The 20,030-nt window shown below is 41.3% G+C and overlaps 1 protein-coding gene across 7 annotated transcripts in view; it reads right to left on the bottom strand.

Annotated features, from left to right (window-relative positions):
- Positions 1-20,030, bottom strand: part of LOC139391116 (protein diaphanous homolog 2-like) — a 637,381-nt gene that overhangs the window by 150,066 nt on the left and 467,285 nt on the right. For all 7 annotated transcript variants that reach the window (XM_071138654.1, XM_071138656.1, XM_071138651.1 and 4 more), the window contains one exon: positions 17,431-17,555. In XM_071138654.1, the coding sequence (XP_070994755.1) occupies positions 17,431-17,555 (125 nt within the window). The remainder of the gene's footprint in view (positions 1-17,430; positions 17,556-20,030) is intronic.

Consider the following 20,030-nt stretch of genomic DNA (forward strand, 5'->3'; position numbering starts at 1 on the left):
TTTGAAACATCCAATAAATGTTGTTCCACTTCATGATTGTGTCCCACTTGTTGTTGATTCTTCACAAAAAAATACATTTTTATATCTTTATGTTTGAAGCCTGAAATGTGGCAAAAGGTCGCAAAGTTCAAGGGGGCCGAATACTTTTGCAAGGCACTGTATATATAAGTATGTGGACATCCCTTAAAATTAGTGGACTTGGAAATTTCAGTCATGCAATCTCCATAGACAAACATTGGCAGTAGAACGGCTTTACTGAAGAGCTCAGTGACTTTCATATCCGCACCGTCATAGAATGCCACCTTTCCAACAAGTCAGTTCGTCAAATTTCTTCCCTGCTAGAGCTTCCCCGGTCAACTGTAAGTGATGTTATTGCGAAGTGGAAATGTCTAGGAGCAATAACGGCTTAGCCGCAAAGTGGTAGGCAGCACAAGCTCACAGAACAGGACCGCAGAGTGCTGAAGCGTGTAGCGAGTATCGTCAGTCCTCGGTTGCAACTCTCAATACTGCCTCTGGAAGCAACTGCCTCTGGATGCAACGTCAGCAGAAGAACTGTTAGTCGGGAGCTCATGAAATGGTTTTCCATGGCCGAGCAGCCACACACAAGCCTAAAATCACCATGCACCAAGCGTTGGCTAGAGTGATGAAAAGCTCTCTACCATTGGACTCTGCAGCAGTGGACATGCGTTCCCTGGAGTGATGAATCGCGCTTCACCATCTGGCAGTCCAAAAGACGAATCTGGGTTTGGCGGATGCCAGTAGAACCCTACCTGCCCCAATGCATGGTGCCAACTGTAAAGTTTTGTGGAGGAGAAATAACGGTCTGGAGCTATTTTCATGGTTCAGACTAGGCCACTTAGTTTCAGTGAAGGGAAATCTTATCGCTACAGCATACATTCTAGACGGTTCTGTGGCAACAGTTTGGGGAAGGCCCTTTCCTGTTTCCTGTTGCCCCAGGCACAAAGCAAGGTCCATACAGAAATGATTTGTCGAGATCGGTGTGGAAGAACTTGACTGGCCTGCACAGAGCCCTGACCTCAACCACATCCAATACCTTTGGGGATGAATTAGAATGCTTTCTGCGAGCCATGCCTAATTGCCCCACATTATTAATACTCTTGTGGCTGAATGGATGAACGAAGTCCCCGCAGCAATGTTCCAACATCTAGTGGAAAGCCTTCCCAGAAGAGTGGGCTGTTATAGCAGCAAATGGGGGACGAACTCCATATTAATGCCCATGATTTTGGAATGAGACGTTCGATGAGCAGGTGTCCACATACTTTTGGCCATGTAGTGTATGTGAGGAAATGTTTGGGAATTCATTTGATTTACATTTTACAGCAGTCTTTCATCTCGGCAGCTACAGCTAATGATACACATGGCTTTTTCATCAAGGAGCTCATCGCAGTGGTTTAGGGCCTGCCCAGTGGTTCTTATTTGCAATAGAGCACAATAAATGGTGAATATATTGCTGTCTGCAGTGGAATAAATGTTCAGCCATTCCCTCTCACCCACCAGCATTAATTACACTTCCACTTCCCATTTTACAAATAACCTGTGCATCAGCAGAGGTAATAGCTTATCGTCATTTCCGGGAGTGAGTTGTAACAATGCATAATGACATGTTAAAATTACACTGCAATTCAACTTGCCATTTATTTATAGTCGGTTTCCTGAGACGCAATCCCAACCGTTAAACCAAACATATGTCTCCAATTCTCAACTGATGAGGTGTCGTGCTGAAACAAACAGTAAACCACAACGTCTCACTTCAAGAAGACAAACCCTCCAATCGCGGTTTTCCCTCACCATTTGCATTTGATAGAATAAATTGCAGACAATGGTTACAATTCAACAGAGAGGGGGGTACGGGATTTCATTAAAACATCAAATGAAAGTGAAATCATGAGGCATGACGGTGAGAGAGTAGGAAGGCTGAGAGCAAAAGAGAGAGAGTTAGAGAGAGAGAGAGCGAGACAAGTCTGTGTCTCCACAGCAGGATTAGAGCTGCAGCAACAAGTGCTGAGGGGCTTTGCATCAAACCCATGAGCCCATGACAAATGAGTCTGACTGTGTTCTGTCTATTACCCAGCACTAAACCCGAGCCTATTGGGGGGGGGGTAATGAGGTGCATATTGGAGCCGCCTGGCTCCGAAAGGGAGTCACAAGTTACTGTAGAAGTAGGGAGTGAGTAGGAGGAATCATCTGTATGGAGGCAGGCCAAACTCTATTCATGGGTTGCATGTTACGCACAATATTGTTTTGAGCGTTTGTTTTGGACTGAGGCATTCTACTCAATAGATCCTCATTGGGCACTGATGAACATTTGGTCTAAAGTGCATTACAGTGGCTTGGAAATACAATGACATTCAAAAGGAGGCAAATAATTAGTAGGAAACCCTTTAGTCATCAGATTGACTTCAGATTCAGTATAAGGTTAGCTAGCTACCTAAGATTGAGGGGAGGCCATCGGATATAAGCTAGTTTATTTTTGACAAACTTTGCTAGCTAATGACAACATTGCCATCTGTCTAAAGTAAATTTGACGACATGATCATGTGAGAAAAGTTGTTTCCTACTAAATATTTTACTACTTTAGCAATGTCATCCTATTTACAGGTAGTATAGTCTAACAGTTGTTAGCCTTCATCCAGAATGACTTGGCTTATCACCCCTTTAGGGCACCACTATGATGCCACCGATAGAGGGCTGCTTGAGAACGTTCATAACAATGGTATGGCACAACCGAGTGACGGATGTGTAACCTACATGAATAGGCGCTATATAGAGTAGCCAATCTCACTAAGATAACTTTGTACATCCATGCAGTCCATCACCAAAAGCTACTTGTGTTGTGTACTTGGTATCAGGTAATCTGCAAATACAACTCTCGACCCTGTAGGCCAGCCAGGCCTTTCTAATCACTCTCTCCAGAGAGGTGCAAGGGCATCCAGTTGTTAATGTAAGGGCATCCTAGGACACGGTAGGGTCATTGGGGATGGGATACCTCTGGAGAAGCGCCAGGCTTGGAGGTTTATCCCTCTGAGGCCCCTGACTGGCAGGCAAGGCACTGAGGCTTGATAATGGGAACATGACAGGGGAGTCACCCAGGATGAAGTAGAGGTTAGGCCTGGGCCAGTCTACTGGAGCCTTTACACCCCCTCCCCTGCCCCTTTTCCCTGGCTCTCCATCCACCCCTGGGAGCCAGAAGGCCAGGCAGCCTGTCAGCTAACTCTACTGGCTAATGGACCTGCCACATCAGGCCTGGTGTCGCAGCCTAACAAGAGACTGATTGGAGAATTTCTGGGGAATTCACTTGCATAATGACACAGCACATTGAGACATTGAGACGTCCTAGCATCTGTGGCCGTATAGGCAGGCAGCAGCACTAACACGGAGACTCAACTAAGGAGTGACAAAATAGTTTTGGCTGTTGACAATAAACGAAACATGTGTCCTCTCAGTGAGTCAGTTCGGTTGGAGTGGAATACACTGTGGAAGTGTGTGTCTTAGCTTGCGGGGGTTCAAAAGTGTATACAGTTCTGGCAGAAATGACTGGCTAGTTGACAACTTCACCCATCTACCTATGGAACCTAAGACAATAACTTATTAGAAAAACAGTTCTTAGAAAAGCATAGGAAGTATCAGTTTGATATCTTGCTCTTACATATATCTGAGTAGAACTTTCTGTAACGCTGAGATTAATTGCATTGATCATGACAATAAAATAGTGACATTGTTTTAGGGGTCTGGGCAGTATGATAGCTACAAGTGCATTTGTGATTTGTGTAGAATTCATGTCCAGGTGTCAATTAAACTCAATGTTTGGTTGAGTTCAGCTCCCACTAAACCCCTCCCACCACTTAAACAATCAATACGCCATTACCTTCATCATCAATGGGTATTGAAGTTGTGTTGAATACCATCCTAATCACTACAATACAAATACAGCCGTCGTCTCAGCAAAGCATGGGCGTTTGTTGTTGGGTGGCATTATCAGTCAAATTGAGATTTGAAGAGGCAGTCATCGAGCTTCCCTCCCCTCATTCAGATACGCATCCTCCATCAGGCCACATATCAAGGCAATCAAAGATAATTAGAATATTAGCTCTACGCAAAATGCTATCACACAAAACACACGGCTTTGAATGCCATTTCCCATTAAACACGGATCTGGTGGAAGACAGCAACATAATTACACACGCAAGCTTTTCCCTTTTGTGTTTTCCTGCCCCCGCCCTCTTTATGACTATCATCATTAGAATGGCAATTATTATTGTCATTTTTGGCAGATGTTGTTAATTCCGGATCGACACCTATTAAAATTGGTTAATTAAAATCTTATGGTCTCCTGTGACACCAGTGAATGAAACGTGTCTATTGTTTTGGCAAGCTGGCTGTTTCTATAGCTTCTATCTTCTATAGACATCCATGTTGAGACAATACGAAGATAGGACAGTACCAGAAACTGGGATAGCCACCAAGGGGTACCGAGATACGGTCACAAATGCACCACTCAGGGAAATAAACAGTTATTTTGTATTCCTCTCCTATATTTATTTACCAGGTTTACGTTTTTGAATGTCTGCTTAATTAAAAAGCTCCTGGGCTTATCTGTGCTGCCAATATGAATTATTTAGCCATAAAATGTACAATGAATTTCATTAAAAAAGGAGGGCGCTTACAAAAAGAGCGCGTTGACGAGGTAAACATTGTACTGTTGACCTGGTTTACTACTACGAGGAAGTACAAACGTAAACAAATTAGACGGATTATAACGGGCATACATTTGAAGTAATGAAACATATCAGATCTACAGTAATTATCATTCATAATGGCGAAGGTATATTTGTCGAGTTTCCATCTCGACAGTGCAGCTAAATCTTTACAGGTGGTTTACCTATGCATGTGGTAATTAAATACCAGTCATCCTTTGTTCAGGAATTAGTAAGAATCTTTCAGTTTTTTTATCCTGTTCTCAGTTAAGCAAAACCACCTTTAGTTATAAAGGGGGATGTCGCTAGCAGAGATACATTAGTTAAACTGTAAGTGTCAAACGTCAACACAGGAAACACAGAATGAGCGCTCATACTGGCTATTCTGAAATACCACAAGACTAGTCATTTGGCATGACCTCCAAAATACAAACACATAACTTCCTTTGAAGTATCAAACTGATGGATCGGTTTACAACAGAAGGTGCTACCTGCATAAATGTCATACGGGTGGTATTACAGTGTAGTGTGTGTGTGTATGTGCATGTGTGTGTGAATGCTTGTGTATGAGGGATGAGTCTGTCTGGGTGTACCGAGTTACCGTTACACAGTCACACAGTGAGGTGTGTGTGTGTGTGTGTGTGTGTGTGGGCCTTGCAGTAGCGCAGGCCTGGAAGCTACAGTATACCACGTTCTGAAGTAGGAATGTTTTATTCACTACTTACATTTGCGTCCGTAAAATTATTGTATGCCTCCCCCAACACCACCAAAATTGTAAAATTATACTGTTAATACTTAAAACATTTTGTTTAAATTTTCTTGCAATATATTTTTCAAGTAGATTTAAGTACAAATTGTAACTAGGCCACATTCACAGTCTTCTTGGTAAGCAACTCCAGTGTATATTTTGCACTGAGTTTTAGGTTATTGTCCTGCTGAAAGGTGAATTCATCTCCAAGTGTATGGTTGAAAGCAGACTGAACCAGGTTTTGCTCTATGATTTTGCCTGTGCTTAGCTCCATTTCTTTAAGTTTTAATCCTGAAAAACTCACCTGTCCTTAACGATTACAAGCATACCCATAACATGAGTAGAGAGAATTATTTATTTCAGATTTTATTTATTTCATCACATCCCCAGTGGATCAGAAGTTCACATACACTCAATTAGTATTTGGTTGCATTGCCTTTAAATTGTTTAACTTGGGTCAAATGTTTCGGGTAGCCTTCCACAAGCTTCCCACAATAGATTGGGTGAATTTTGGAGCATTCCTCCTGACAGAGCTGGTGTAACTGAGTCAGGTTTGTAGGCCTCCTTGCTCGCACAAGCTTTTTCAGTTCTGACCACAAATTGTCTGTACGATTAAGGTCAGGGCTTTGTGATGGCGACTCCAATACCTTGACTTTGTTGTCCTTAAGCCATTCTGAAACAACTTTGGAAGTATGCTTGGGGTCATTGTCCATTTGGAAGACCCATTTGGGACAAAGCTTTAACTTCTTGACTGATGTCTTGAGATGTTGCTTCAATATATCCACATATTTTTCCACCCTCATGATGCCATCTATTTTGTGAAGTGCACCAATCCCTCCTGCAGCAAAGCACCCCACAACATGATGCTGCCACCCCCGTGCCTCACGGTTGGGATGTTGTTCTTCGGCTTGCAAGCCTCCCCCTTTTTCCTCAAAACATAACCATGTTATGGCCAAACAGTTCTATTTTTGTTTTATCATACCAAAGGTAATTTCAACAAAAAGTACGATCTTTGTCCCCATGCGCAGTTGCAAACCTTAGTCTGTTTTTTTTATTGCGGTTTAGGAGCAGTGGCTTCTTCCTTGCTGAGCGGCCTTTCAGGTTATGTCGATATATGGGACTCGTTTTACTGTGGATATACAGTGGGGCAAAAAAAATATTTAGTCAGCCACCAATTGTGCAAGTTCTCCCACTTAAAAAGATGAGAGAGGCCTGTAATTTTCATCATAGGTACACTTCAACTATGACAGACAAAATGAGAAAACAAATCCAGAAAATCACATTGTAGGATTTTTTATGAATTTATTTGCAAATTATTGTGGAAAATAAGTATTTGGTCACCTATAAACACGCAAGATTTCTGGCTCTCACAGACCTGTAACTTCTTCTTTAAGAGGTTCCTCTGTCCTCCACTCGTTACCTGTATTAATGGCACCTGTTTGAACTTGTTATCAGTATAAAATACACCTGTCCACAACCTCAAACAGTCACACTCCAAACTCCACATGTCCAGGCCCGTCTGAAGTTTGCTAGAGAGCATTTGGATGATCCAGAAGAAGATTGGGAGAATGTCATATGGTCAGATGAAACCAAAATATAACTTTTTGGTAAAAACTCAACTTGTCGTGTTTCGAGGACAAAGAATGCTGAGTTGCATCCAAAGAACACCATACCTACTGTGAAGCATGGGGGTGGAAACATGCTTTGGGGCTGTTTTTCTGCAAAGGGACCAGGACGACTGATCCGTGTAAAGGAAAGAATGAATGGGGACATGTATTGTGAGATTTTGAGTGAAAACCTCATTCCAGCAAGGGCATTGAAGATGAAACGTGGCTGGGTCTTTCAGCATGACAATGATCCCAAACACACCGCCCGGGCAACGAAGGAGTGGCTTTGTAAGAAGCATTTCAAGGTCCTGGAGTGGCCCAGCCAGTCTCCAGATCTCAACCCCATAGAAAATCTTTGGGGGGAGTTGAAAGTCCGTGTTGACCAGCAACAGCCCCAAAACATCACTGCTCTAGAGGAGATCTGCATGGAGGAATGGGCCAAAATACCAGTATTGAGATAAACTTTTGTTATTGACCAAATACTTTTCCCACTATAATTTGCAAATAAATTCATTAATCCTACAATGTGATTTTCTGGATTTATTATGAAAATTACAGGCCTCTCTCATCTTTTTAAGTGGGAGAACTTGCACAATTGGTGGCTGACTAAATACTTTTTTTCCCCACTGTAGATACTTTTGTACCTGTTTCCTCCAGCATCTTCACAAGGTCCTTTGCTGTTGTTCTGGGATTGATTGGCACTTTTCGCACCAAAGTACATTCATCTCTAGGAGACAGAACGCGTCTCCTTCCAGGGTGGTATGACAGCTGTGTGGTCCCATGGTGTTTATACATGTGTGCTATTGTTTGTACAGATGAATGTGGTACCTTCAGGCGTTTGGAAATTGCTCCCAAGGACAAACCAGACTTGTGGAGGTCTTGGCTGACATATTTTGATTTTCCCATGATGTCAAGCAAAGAGGCACTGAGTTTGAAGTTAGACCTTTAAATACATCCACAGATACACCTCAAATTGACCCAAATGATGTCAATTATGACACCATTTTCTGGAATTTTCCAAGCTGTTTAAAGGCGCAGTCAACTTAGTGTATGTAAACTTCTGACCCACTGGAATTGTGATACAGTGAATTATAAGTGAAATAATATGTCTGTAAACAATTGTTGTAAAAGTTACTTGTGTCATGCACAAAGTAGATGTCTTAACCGATTTGCCAAAACTACAGTTTGTTAACAATACATTTGTGGAGCGGTTGAAAACAAGATTTAATGACTCCAACCTAAGTGTATGTAAACTTCTGATTTCAACTGTATGTTTATCCCTGTTTCGTTCCATTTGCTTCCGTTTAAAAAAAACATTTTTAAACAGAATCAGCACAAACACAGTTCACTTTCATAGCAGCCACATACAAGCAGCATCTTGTATGTATAATTATTTCTTGCATCTATCTACGTGCTCTCCTCCTCTCACCTTTTACCTTAGCTTGTGGACTTCAGTGCAGAAACATATGCTGTCTGATGAGGCAAAAAAACATTTCCATACCAAACCTCTAACCGCTACACACCACCTACATCATTGTCACGTCACAGTCAACATAGCTACTAGAACCAACGCGTTAGTAGACCCGCTACAATCATGCAATAGAGTGCACAGTCGCCAGCAAGCAGTTTAGCAGTTACACCGGTGACCACGATGGCAATAAATTAATACAACTAAAAGCTTACCTTCACTTGGAAGAGTTCCAGTATTGGATAGCCATAGTCAGCTAACTAACATAGCATCCCTCTCTGTTTGGGCCAAGTGTTTGATTAGGCTAAACTAGGCTCATGGCTCCCGAGTGGCGCACAATGGGATTGCCTTGCAGTTCTCTGTAACTGTTTTAAAGTCACCATTGACCTAATGGTGAAATCCACCGGTTTCCATCCTCTCAGGCAACGGAGTTAGGAAGGACGCCTGTTTCTTTTTAGTGAATTGATACACCATCCAAAGTGTAATTATTAACTTCACCATTCTCAAATGTATATTCAATGTCTGCTTTTTTTTTTTACCCACCCTTAAACCCTAACCCTTACCGTAACCATTTTACATTTCAACTTCAATGGGGTAAGGACATCCCAAGGATCCCTGATAGCACCATCTTTGAGGACAGGTATTTCCATTATTAGAGTGGTCACTTGACTATCTTGTCAATATAATTGACAATATTTGCCTAAGCATGATAGGCTGTTAATTGCTTATTTAACTCAGGAGCCACACCTGTGTGGAAACACCTGCTTTCAATATACAGTACTTATTATCCCTCATTTATTTAATTGTTTCCATTATTTTGACAGTTATTTTTTAAATGACAGGTTGTTGGTACAGTGGTTGCTCCACTAAAAATGTTGTGATTATGCTGCGGGACTTCGTGGTAATTCGTGGTTTAGTACGGTACCCTGCGTCACTACTTCATTGCTCCAGACCAGCGCAACAAGGGGGAGTTAGAGCACTGATTAGCACTGACAACGAATGGGCGACATAAACCTAAATAGAAACTGATAATTGTGTAAGACTTCAGTATTACTTATTAAAACTGTTGTTACACTAAGGATTTTATTATTTTAGGATTATTTTGCTCTTACTGTAGTACTGTAGCTAAAACACTGCATTAAGTCTAAGACACTGCATTACAGTGCAAGATGTGTTGATAGTGGTTCAATACCTGTGCCGGCCTTGAGTGGAATAAATAATTGTATATAGCAAATTGGCTTTATTTACAAATTAGTAACAATGTCTCACTCCATGTTCAAGAATGGATATTTTTTAAACAAAGCAATTATTATTATTATTAATTTAGAATGATATAAAATCCCCTTGGATATTCTCACAGATATATTATCAACCCTGTTATTAGCAGGACAATATACATTGGTCATGGCTCCCGAGTGGCGCACAATGGGATTGCATTGCAGTTCTCCATCTGTATCCACTGAAAGCAGGCAAGGTTCAAGGCACGAGGGCAGGGGGCACAGGAGGGGCCACAACACTTTAAGGGGCATTGCACTAATAATGGCGCTGACAAGGGAAACGTCCCCGCTGTTCTTAGTGCCAGTCTGCATGTTCAAACTAAAAAACAATGTAACTCATAATGGCATCTTTATGCTTTCGTTAATAAAATAATGACAACACTCTTTCAAAATGCCAATATTTATTTAGTTAAGGATCAATAACAAATTACTATGGGAATAAATATCACTGAATTACAGAAATATTGGAACAGAGTTGTCTAACAAAGGTAAACAAATGATTGCTTACTGGAAAATACTCTTTCAAAACATACATGGTCTTGTTGTACAGCGCCATTATGGCTATTAGCAGGTAGCTGGACAATAGACCTGCCTAGCAGGAGGGTAGGGGGAGAATTCTATCGTCAAATGTATTTCTTAGTTAGGTTCTTAGTCACGACCGGCTGTGATTGGTTGCAATTTCAGTTTAATCCACCAGAAAAGACAAAACAAATAATACAACAAAAAGTATTATTATTATTATGTATCACATCCGACCATGATTGGGAGTCCCATAGAGCGGCCCACAATTGGCCCAGCATTTCTCTCCCTCTAAAAACAGAAATACATGTTTTGGCCTTTACAAATATTATTTTGGCCTTTATTCAGATTACAATCGCTTTAAAAAAAAATAAAAAAACTCCACAATATCATTATATTATCAGGATGGTGGCACAGTTATATAGCAGCACCTACATAATGCTGAGTGACTCACTCATTCATGGCTTTGGATCAACATAAATAAGTACCAAAATTCTTTCTGATAGTCTTTACATAAATACATGTTTTGGTTATCCTGACCTGGACACCATGTACAGCGTTATAAATGCCCATTATGGGCTATTAGCAGGACAATATACCTTTCCCAACACCTCTCTATATTTTGATAATTTGTGGATGGGGGCTCCGGAGTTGATGGGGCCTCCCGCAGTGCAAAATGTGTTGCTAGAGATGCAGGTTTGATACCCATGCCAGCCTCCACCGGAAGACCCATGAGGTGGCTTTTGGTTTTAACCTCTACTGACTCCCCATCCCGCATGCAGGAGCGTAATCATCGCCTGACACTAATTAGCATAACGCAACGGACATAAATATCCCTAGAAAATATTCCTATTCATGAAAATCACAAATTAAATATATTGAGACACAGCTTAGCCTTTTGTTAATCACCCTGTCATCTCAGATTTTCAAAATGCTTTACAGCCAAAGCTAGACAAGCATTTGTGTAAGTTTATCGATAGCCTAGCATAGCATTTTGTCCAGCTAGCAGCAGGTAACTTGGTCACGGAAATCAGAAAAGCAATCAAATTAAATCGTTTACCTTTGATGAGCTTCGGATGTTTTCACTCATGAGACTACCAGTTAGCTAGCCAATGTTCCTTTTTTGCAAAAATATTATTTTTGTAGGCGAAATAGCTCCGTTTGTTCTTCACGTTTGTTCTTCACGCAATTGCCCGGAAATTGCAGTCACGAAAACAAAATATCGACAGAAACATGGCAAACATGGTTTATAATCAATCCTCAAGGTGTTTTTCAAATATCTATTCAATAATATATCCGTTGGGACAATTCGTTTTTCAGTAGGACCGATTGGAGTAATGGCTACCTCTGTATTTTACGCGAGAGTCAACCTGGTAGCCATCAGGTGACCACTTACGCAATGTAGCCACCTACGACTATTCTTCAACATAAATGCGTAAAACTACGTCACAATGCTGTAGACACCTTGGAGAATACGTAGAAAGCGTAAGCTGGTTGATAGCACATTCACAGCTCAATAGGGACTCATTGGAACGCAGCACTTTCAAAATATTGGGCACTTCCGGATTGGTTAGATTATTGGTCAGTTAAGAACAAATTCTTATTCACAAGGACAGCATACTCCTTTCCCATCGGGGAATTGAACCCCGGTCTCCAGCGTCCCCACACGACAAGGGAATTATTTAGCCAAATATCCAAGTACTGTAGCCTACTCCCAACCATCACGTTGTACATAGCCATATTTTCCGTTCCATCCTAACGGAAACCCAGAAGGTTTTTCTTGGAATAGAAACACCATAATATTAATCAAATTAATTAACTTCATTGGAATAGGGGGAAGCATTTTCACTTTTGGATGAAAAGCGTGCCCAGAGTAAACTGTCTGCTACACAGTATTAGTATAATTGGATAGAAAATACTATGAAGTTTCTAGAACTGTTTGAATGATGTCTGTGAGCATAACATAACTCATATGGCAGGCAAAAACCTGAGAAAAAATCCAACCAGGAAGTGGGAAATCTGAGGTTTGTAGTTTTTCAACTCAGTCCCCATTGAAGATACAGTGGGATATTGGTCATCTTGCACATCCTAGGACTTCCACTAGATGTCAACAGTCTTTAGAACGTTGTTTCAGGCTTCTACTGTGAAGGGGAATGAGAGGGGAATGAGTCTGGCAGAGAGGCACGAGCTCGTGACACGCGGTCATGTGAGAGTTACCTCGCGTTCCATTGCTTTTCTACAGACAAAGGAATTCTCCAGTTGGGACATTATTGAAGATTTATGTTAAAAACATCCTAAAGATTGATTCTATACTTCGTTTGATATGTTTCTACGACCAGTAATATAACTTTTTGGACATTTCGTCCGACCTTTCCACTGGACTTGCACTTGTTTACTAAACGCCCTAACAAAAGGAGGTATATGGACATAAATGATAAACTTTATCGAACAAATCAAACATTTATTGTGGAACTGCGATTCCTGGGAGTGCATTCTGATGAAGATCAAAGGTAAATTAATATTTATAATGCTATTTCTGACTTCTGTTGACTACACAACATGGCAGATATTTCTTTGGCTGGTTTGGGATCTGAGCTCCGTACTCAGATTATTGCACGGTATGCTTTTTCCCTAAAGTAAAAAAAAAAAAATCTGACACAGCGGTTGCATTAAGGAGAAGTTCATCTAAAGTTCCATGTCTAATAATTGTATCTATTATCAATGTTTATTATGAGTATTTCTGCAAACTGATGTGGCTCTCTACCAAAATCACCGCATTTTTGGATATAAATATGCACTTTATCGAACAAAACATACATGTATTGTGTAACATGAAGTCCTATGAGTGTCATCTGATGAAGATCAAAGGTTAGTGATTAATTTAATCTATATTTCTGCTTTTTGTGACTCGTCTCTTTGGCTGGAAAAATTGCTGTTTTTCTGTGACTTGGTGGTGACCTAACATAATCGTTTGTGGAGCTTTCACTGTAATGCCTTTTTAAAATCAGACACTGGCTGGATTAACAAGAATGTTATCTTTGCCTAATAGTTGTATGTTTGATAAATTAGATTTATGAGATTTCTGTGTTTTGAATTTGGTGCCCTGCAATTTCACTGGCTGTTGGCGAGGGGTTCCGCTAGTGGAACAAGGTTCCGCCCAGACAGGTTAAGCAACATTTCTTAAAATCAGTCCCATATACTATGTTCTTATAAAAAAACTTTTACATTTTCTAGTACAGCCTCTATTGAAGGCTATCAAATGCTTCTCAAAGATGCCCTCTTATGGTCAAACTAGCACTAACTAGCATTAATGGTACCAGTGGTTGAAGAATTCTGCACCATGCAAGCTGTGCTGCAGTACGCTGCAACTTTTAAAGGACAAATCACTGTACAATAAGGGGGAACATGGGGTGAGTGGCAATCCATTAATTCATTTCCTGTCCTTTTGTCTTTATACTGTTCCAAGATAACAAGTATGTATGGGAAGACAATGCAATTCATCTGTTTGTATGTTCTTCTATTTTAATTAATTTTATTAAACACATTATACAATGTATTGTACCTGGGGGGAGTTACCTCAGATAAGAAGTGATGCTTTTAGCTGTATACTTATTTCAATACACCACACAGCGAATGCAGTGAGCTATAGCCCCACGTGACCAAAGAACAGCTACAGGTCTTAATGTGTCAGGGGAGGGGTTCAAAATTACACAAGCTGAATTCGACTTCTCAGGTCCCTTGGGGGCTGAAAGGTTAAGCTAAATATCAGCGGGCTGAACTATGGCATTGAGTACCGCAGGGGCCATCCATCCATCAATGCTCAGCCCTGCTTCTCATTGCCACGGCGACCCACGACACTCCCATTAGCAACCCAGCATGTTATCCACAGTCCCTATAGTCTGTCCCTCCCTCAGAGTCCTACTCCTTCATATCCACTAGTTATAGATCTGTAAAGGGGGGTGAGGGGGGGGGGGGGGGGGGCTGGGATCAACCAAGCCACTCAAGCCTCTCCAGTGAATTAGTAGCCCCCAGGGGCCAATGCCTCAATTCCCAGCCTTTGTGGGCTACCATTAAATCTGATAGATAGATATCACTAAACTGCTGAACAAACACCCCATTCAGTACTTTGCATACATTACGGTAGTGGAGGGAGAAAAATAAATACGGAAAGCTAAATTAAATACCTCCGCTGGGGTGTGTGAAAGGCCAGAAAGTACTAGGAGTTGGGTTCAGGCTGTCTTGTTCAGTAGATAACGACTGCAGATATGAACTGGTAAATGCAGCCATTTGAAATCTGTGAATTAAAGTATATGAGGTATTCACCATTTGCTGGTGTGGATATTCTAACTCATAATCTCAAAGCCAGTTGAATTAATTAGAAACATTTAACAGATTCATATTCATTATAAAAACAATAATAACCTCAAGAGGTGAATTAAAGTTGTGCTGCTTTGATACATTCATTGTTACCTTTCAAAACCTCAATTGGCAACTGCTGCAAGTCTTAGAAAAAAGGCCAAAGGGACTCTGTCAAACACAAGCACACACACAAATGCATGCACGTACACACACGCACACGCACACACACACACACACACACACACACACACACACACACACACACACACACACACACACACACGCAGACAAACTCTACCATACACACTTCCTCATTTATCACTGCTCTACAGTCAAGATGATATAAGCAACTTTTTCAGGGTTGCTCAACCATCAAATGCATGACCTTTTCTGCTTTTGTTGTTGTTGTTGTTTCAACGGTCATGTTTCAAGGCATCAGCGGCCTTCTTTAATCCCAGTAAGAAGTTTAAAAAAGGTATGTTGGCGTTTGACTTGGCTGGTTTATCTTTACAAAAACCGCAAACAATGTGGCTAGGAATTTCAAACTGTCAGTTTCACACACCCTACAATGTGTTATATGGATTATGGTTATCTAAGCCAAAGTCAAAATAAAACATAGCACATCAAATCTGGGAAAATCAAGCATTGTCTTATCATCTCCTTATCTCACACATATGGTTTCACTTCCCTCTCTTACCCAGGGGCACAACTGTAGATCTGATATCTTAGCAAGCATTTTTTTTTAAACACACAATGTTCTGCATGTGAAAACCTTTCACAACACTATTGTTTATGTTCACTTCAATGTTCAAGGAGAAAATAAGAAGAGAGTAGGATGATTCAAAGCAAAGCCGATTTTCATCCTTTTTGACAGTTCAACATCATGAATTGTAAGGAAAAAACTGAAGGGGCGTGAAACATTCAACACACCTGGAGAAGTGTGTTCAGGATCCTACAGTACAAAGAAATGCACCTTCGATCACACATCTATTATTTAGAAACCTTGCGAATTACCCTTGATGCCTAATCATGTGAACTGATTTGTTTAGTTGCGGTTGAGCAATGTTATTTTGACCAGCAGATTTCATTACCCGGAAAAAAAGGTCACATGCAGGTCAAACTCTAGAGGTGAAAGAGTGAGGTGTTTGCTAACAGGGAGAGACAGAGAGCAGAAGGGAGGACTGATACACACTGATATGCTCTCCTCCTTGCTATTTGAGTCACCTCGACTCCCAACGTTGATTGTGGGTGACAAAGGAAAAAGCAAAACAGCTTTCTGGCTTTCTTTATCAAGCATAACAATGCCTACTCTGTCATGCGCAAAGGCGTGAGCGTAGCTTGGTTACAATCCCCTGTCATTCACCCTCAATCTGTCTGAACACAGAGAAAGAGGGTAGGTGGGAACGCTACAAAATGGAGCTAAGAAAACAACACATTTCAATATTTCCTCTATAGCTATTTTCACAATGAGGCAGTCACTAAAATGTGTTCGGCAAATGCAACTGAGGCTCCATTTTGGTTCTGATGCCAGATCAGGTGAGGAAGGAGGTGGGAGGAAGTGGGGCGTTTCCAGGCAGCTTCTCTCCCTCTCTCTCTCTCTCTCTCTCTGGGGACACGATCCAGACAGTGAGGGAAAGCACTGCTGCAGTATATCTGCAGTTCTCCATTTCATCTCACTCATGCTCACATTCTACAAGAAGCCCCGGAATCGATACTGACATCAGGGGCCTTGAGCTGCCTTTTCTGCCTGTTTGGTTCAGAGCTGCAAGGGAGGTCTTAGCCGGAGCCTCTGTTTTTTAATTACACAGATTTTTTTTGACTGGGAGCAGATTGCTAATGCATGAGTTGGCTATTGCTTTTATGCCAGCCGAAGTGCAAAGCAAGCTTAAATAAATCTCCACTTTGACTACACTAAGAAATAACTCAAATTAAGGTTAAACACCATCTTAAGTGTGAGCATTGAACATATGGAATGCCTCCTGAATTGATGAATTACCCTTGAATTGATGATTCTTGCACTCCTTAAGCCTTAATAAATGTGGTAACTCATATCGAGAGACAGAGGATACAGGAATTCCGTCTGTTTTACTGCAGACATCGATAGGAGGTATCATAGCCCCAATGAGACCCTATATTGTGTGTATAAGTGCCATATATCTAGACAAACCTATTCTGCCGAGGCGCCGTCCTCCTTAAAATGGACACTGAGAAGTGCTCAGGCATCACTAATTTGATTTGAGAGCCGAACCGCTTGAGTTTAAGTGAAAGCACTCTGTTATCGAAAATAGAGAAGGGCCATGAGAGGTGATAGCCCACAGAAGGTCTGTGTGGAGAGGGCTGTGGCCGGTCGGGAGATGAAATCAGGAGGTGGCAATAAGTCAGCGTGGGGGAACGATCCCCCATTAGAGTCCCGGAGGGTAGGCAGTGGTGGAGTGGTGGTAAAAATAGCTCCAGGCCTGAACTCTCTCTGGGGAGAGGAGGAGGAGGAGATCTGATAAACATCTCACTAGTGGCAAGGCAGCCATATCCATTCCTTTAAGCCCCTGGGTACTACTAGTCACACGTATGGCCCTTAACTACTCTTTCCAGCCAGGGAGAACACAAGCACAGAACAGTCTCTCTGGTGGCAAATCCACAGGCGCCCAATGGCCAAACCATGTCTAGCATGGCTTTCTACTTCAGCAACAGTTGCAGATAAGACAAGGGGAGGAATCAATGAAATACATGAAAAGGATATGGACAATTTTTCCACAAACTTATCTTTTTTGTCGTCTGTCTTGGGGAAATTCTCAATGTCGTTTTCTAGCCTCTGGATGTGTCGCTCCATGGTGCTCAGACTGCTTTTCAGGATCTCGGCAGAAACTGGAGAAAGATGGAGAAAATACTTATATCATTAATATACTGTATTATAAAAGTTCAATACATGGCAGACGAACTGAATATCTATAAATATGAATGTCTTTGATGTAGATTGTTCCAATCAGCGTTGTTTGCTGAGGTTAGGCTGAGTTGGTTCACACCAGAATCTGCCTCAGCACAACATTCTGTGTGGCCTGAAAAGCGAGTGTGCGTGCGTCAGTGTGTGCCCGGTAGAGTGGCTCGAGCTCATTAATCAGTCTGTAATCACTGTTTACAGAGTTCCTTTGGACTGCTCACTCTCACTATTCAGATCAACCCTTTCAAGTGAGGACTTCAAAGACTTGTGAATGTCTTAGGGGATCAGACAGGACAGGAGAGTAGTTACTGGTGCCATGTATAGGCTTTAGTGTTATTAATTAGGGATGCACATTTCAGTCAATTTTGCTCCTGACTAACTGACCTTCATTAACCGGTCAACAAACGGTTAGATTTTTTTCAAACAGTAACATGACATGACCAACAGAAAATAGTATGCAAGCAATCAAGGAACGGACATTTTTTGTTAAGAGCTTAATGGCAACATGCAACAATAGCAAGCCTATAGACTTACAGTCAAAAGGTTATAGACTATTATTGAACATGCAACTCCTGTAATGAAGCTGCTAATAAAATATAATTTTCAAACATTTGCCAAAATGGAATTCGTGGGAAAACACAGTTCTAAACTGTACACCTAATGTGAGAGGTTCCATACAGTGGGGCAAAAAAGTATTTAGTCAGTCACCAATTGTGCAAGTTCTCCCACTTAAATATTAATTTTCATCATAGGTAAACTGGAATTTTCATCATAGGTACACTTCAACTATGACAGACAAAATGAGAAAAAAAATCCAGATAATCACATTGTAGGATTTTTTATGAATTTATTTGCAAATGATGGTGGAAAATAAGTATTTGGTCAATAACAAAAGTTTATCTCAATACTTTGTTGGCAATGACAGAGGTCAAACGTTTTCTGTAAGTCTTCACAAGGTTTTCACACACTGTTGCTGGTATTTTGGCCCATTCCTCCATGCATATCTCCTCTAGAGCAGTGATGTTTTGGGGCTGTTGCTGGGCAAGACGGACTTTCAACTCCCTCCAAATATTTTCTATGGGGTTGAGATCTGGAGACTGGCTAGGCCACTCCAGGACCTTGAAATGCTTCTTACAAAGCCACTCCTTCGTTGCCCGGGCGGTGTGTTTGGGAACATTGTCATGATGAAAGACCCAGCCACGTTTCATCTTCAATGCCCTTGCTGATGGAAGGAGGGTTTTCACTCAAAATTTCACGATACATGGCCCCATTCATTCTTTCCTTTACACGGATAAGTCGTTGTGGTCCCTTTGCAGAAAAACAGCCCCAAAGCAAAATGTTTCCACCCCCATGCTTCACAGTAGGTATGGTGTTCTTTGGATACAACTCAGCATTCTTTGTCCTCCAAACACGACGAGTTGAGTTTTTACCAAAAAGTTATATTTTGGTTTCATCTGACGAATTGACATTCTCCCAATCTTCTTCTGGATCATCCAAATGCTCTCTAGCAAACTTCAGACGGGCCTGGACATGTACTGGCTTAAACAGGGGGACACGTCTGGCACTGCATGATTTGAGTCCCTGGCAGCGTAGTGTGTTACTGATGGTAGGCTTTGTTACTTTGGTCCCAGCTCTCTGCAGGTCATTCACTAGGTCCCCCTGTGTGGTTCTGGGATTTTTGCTCACCGTTCTTGTGAACATTTTGACCCCACGGGGTGAGATCTTGCGTGGAGCCCCAGATCGAGGGAGATTATCAGTGGTCTTGTATGTCTTCCATTTCCTAATAATTGCTCCCACAGTTGATTTCTTCAAACCAAGATGCTTACCTATTGCAGATTCAGTCTTCCCAGCCTGGTGCAGGTCTACAATTTTGTTTCTGGTGTCCTTTGACAGCTCTTTGGTCTTGGCCATAGTGGAGTTTGGAGTGTGACTGTTTGAGGATGTAGACAGGTGTCTTTTATACTTATAACAAGTTCAAACAGGTGCCATTAATACAGGTAACGAGTGGAGGACAGAGGAGCCTCTTAAAGAAGAAGTTACAGGTCTGTGAGAGCCATAAATCTTGCTTGTTTGTAGGTGACCAAATACTTATTTTCCACCATAATTTGCAAATAAATTCATTAAAAATCTTACGTGATCTTCTGGAATTTTTTTTCTAATTTTGTCTGTCATAGTTGAAGTGTACCTATGATACAGTGTACCTATGATACAAGTGTACCTAGAGGCCTCTCTCATCTTTTTAAGTGGGAGAACTTGCACAATTGGTGACTTACTAAATACTTTTTTGCCCCACTGTATATGACAGAGATAAAACTTGGATGGAAAACTAATAACAACAACTAGGATGGGTTGCTGATATTAATAGGATTATGCCTTTGGCTTCTGGACAACGAAATAAAGTT

This window comes from Oncorhynchus clarkii, chromosome 31 (genome assembly GCF_045791955.1).
Source record: "Oncorhynchus clarkii lewisi isolate Uvic-CL-2024 chromosome 31, UVic_Ocla_1.0, whole genome shotgun sequence".
NCBI classification, from domain to species: Eukaryota; Metazoa; Chordata; class Actinopteri; order Salmoniformes; family Salmonidae; genus Oncorhynchus; species Oncorhynchus clarkii.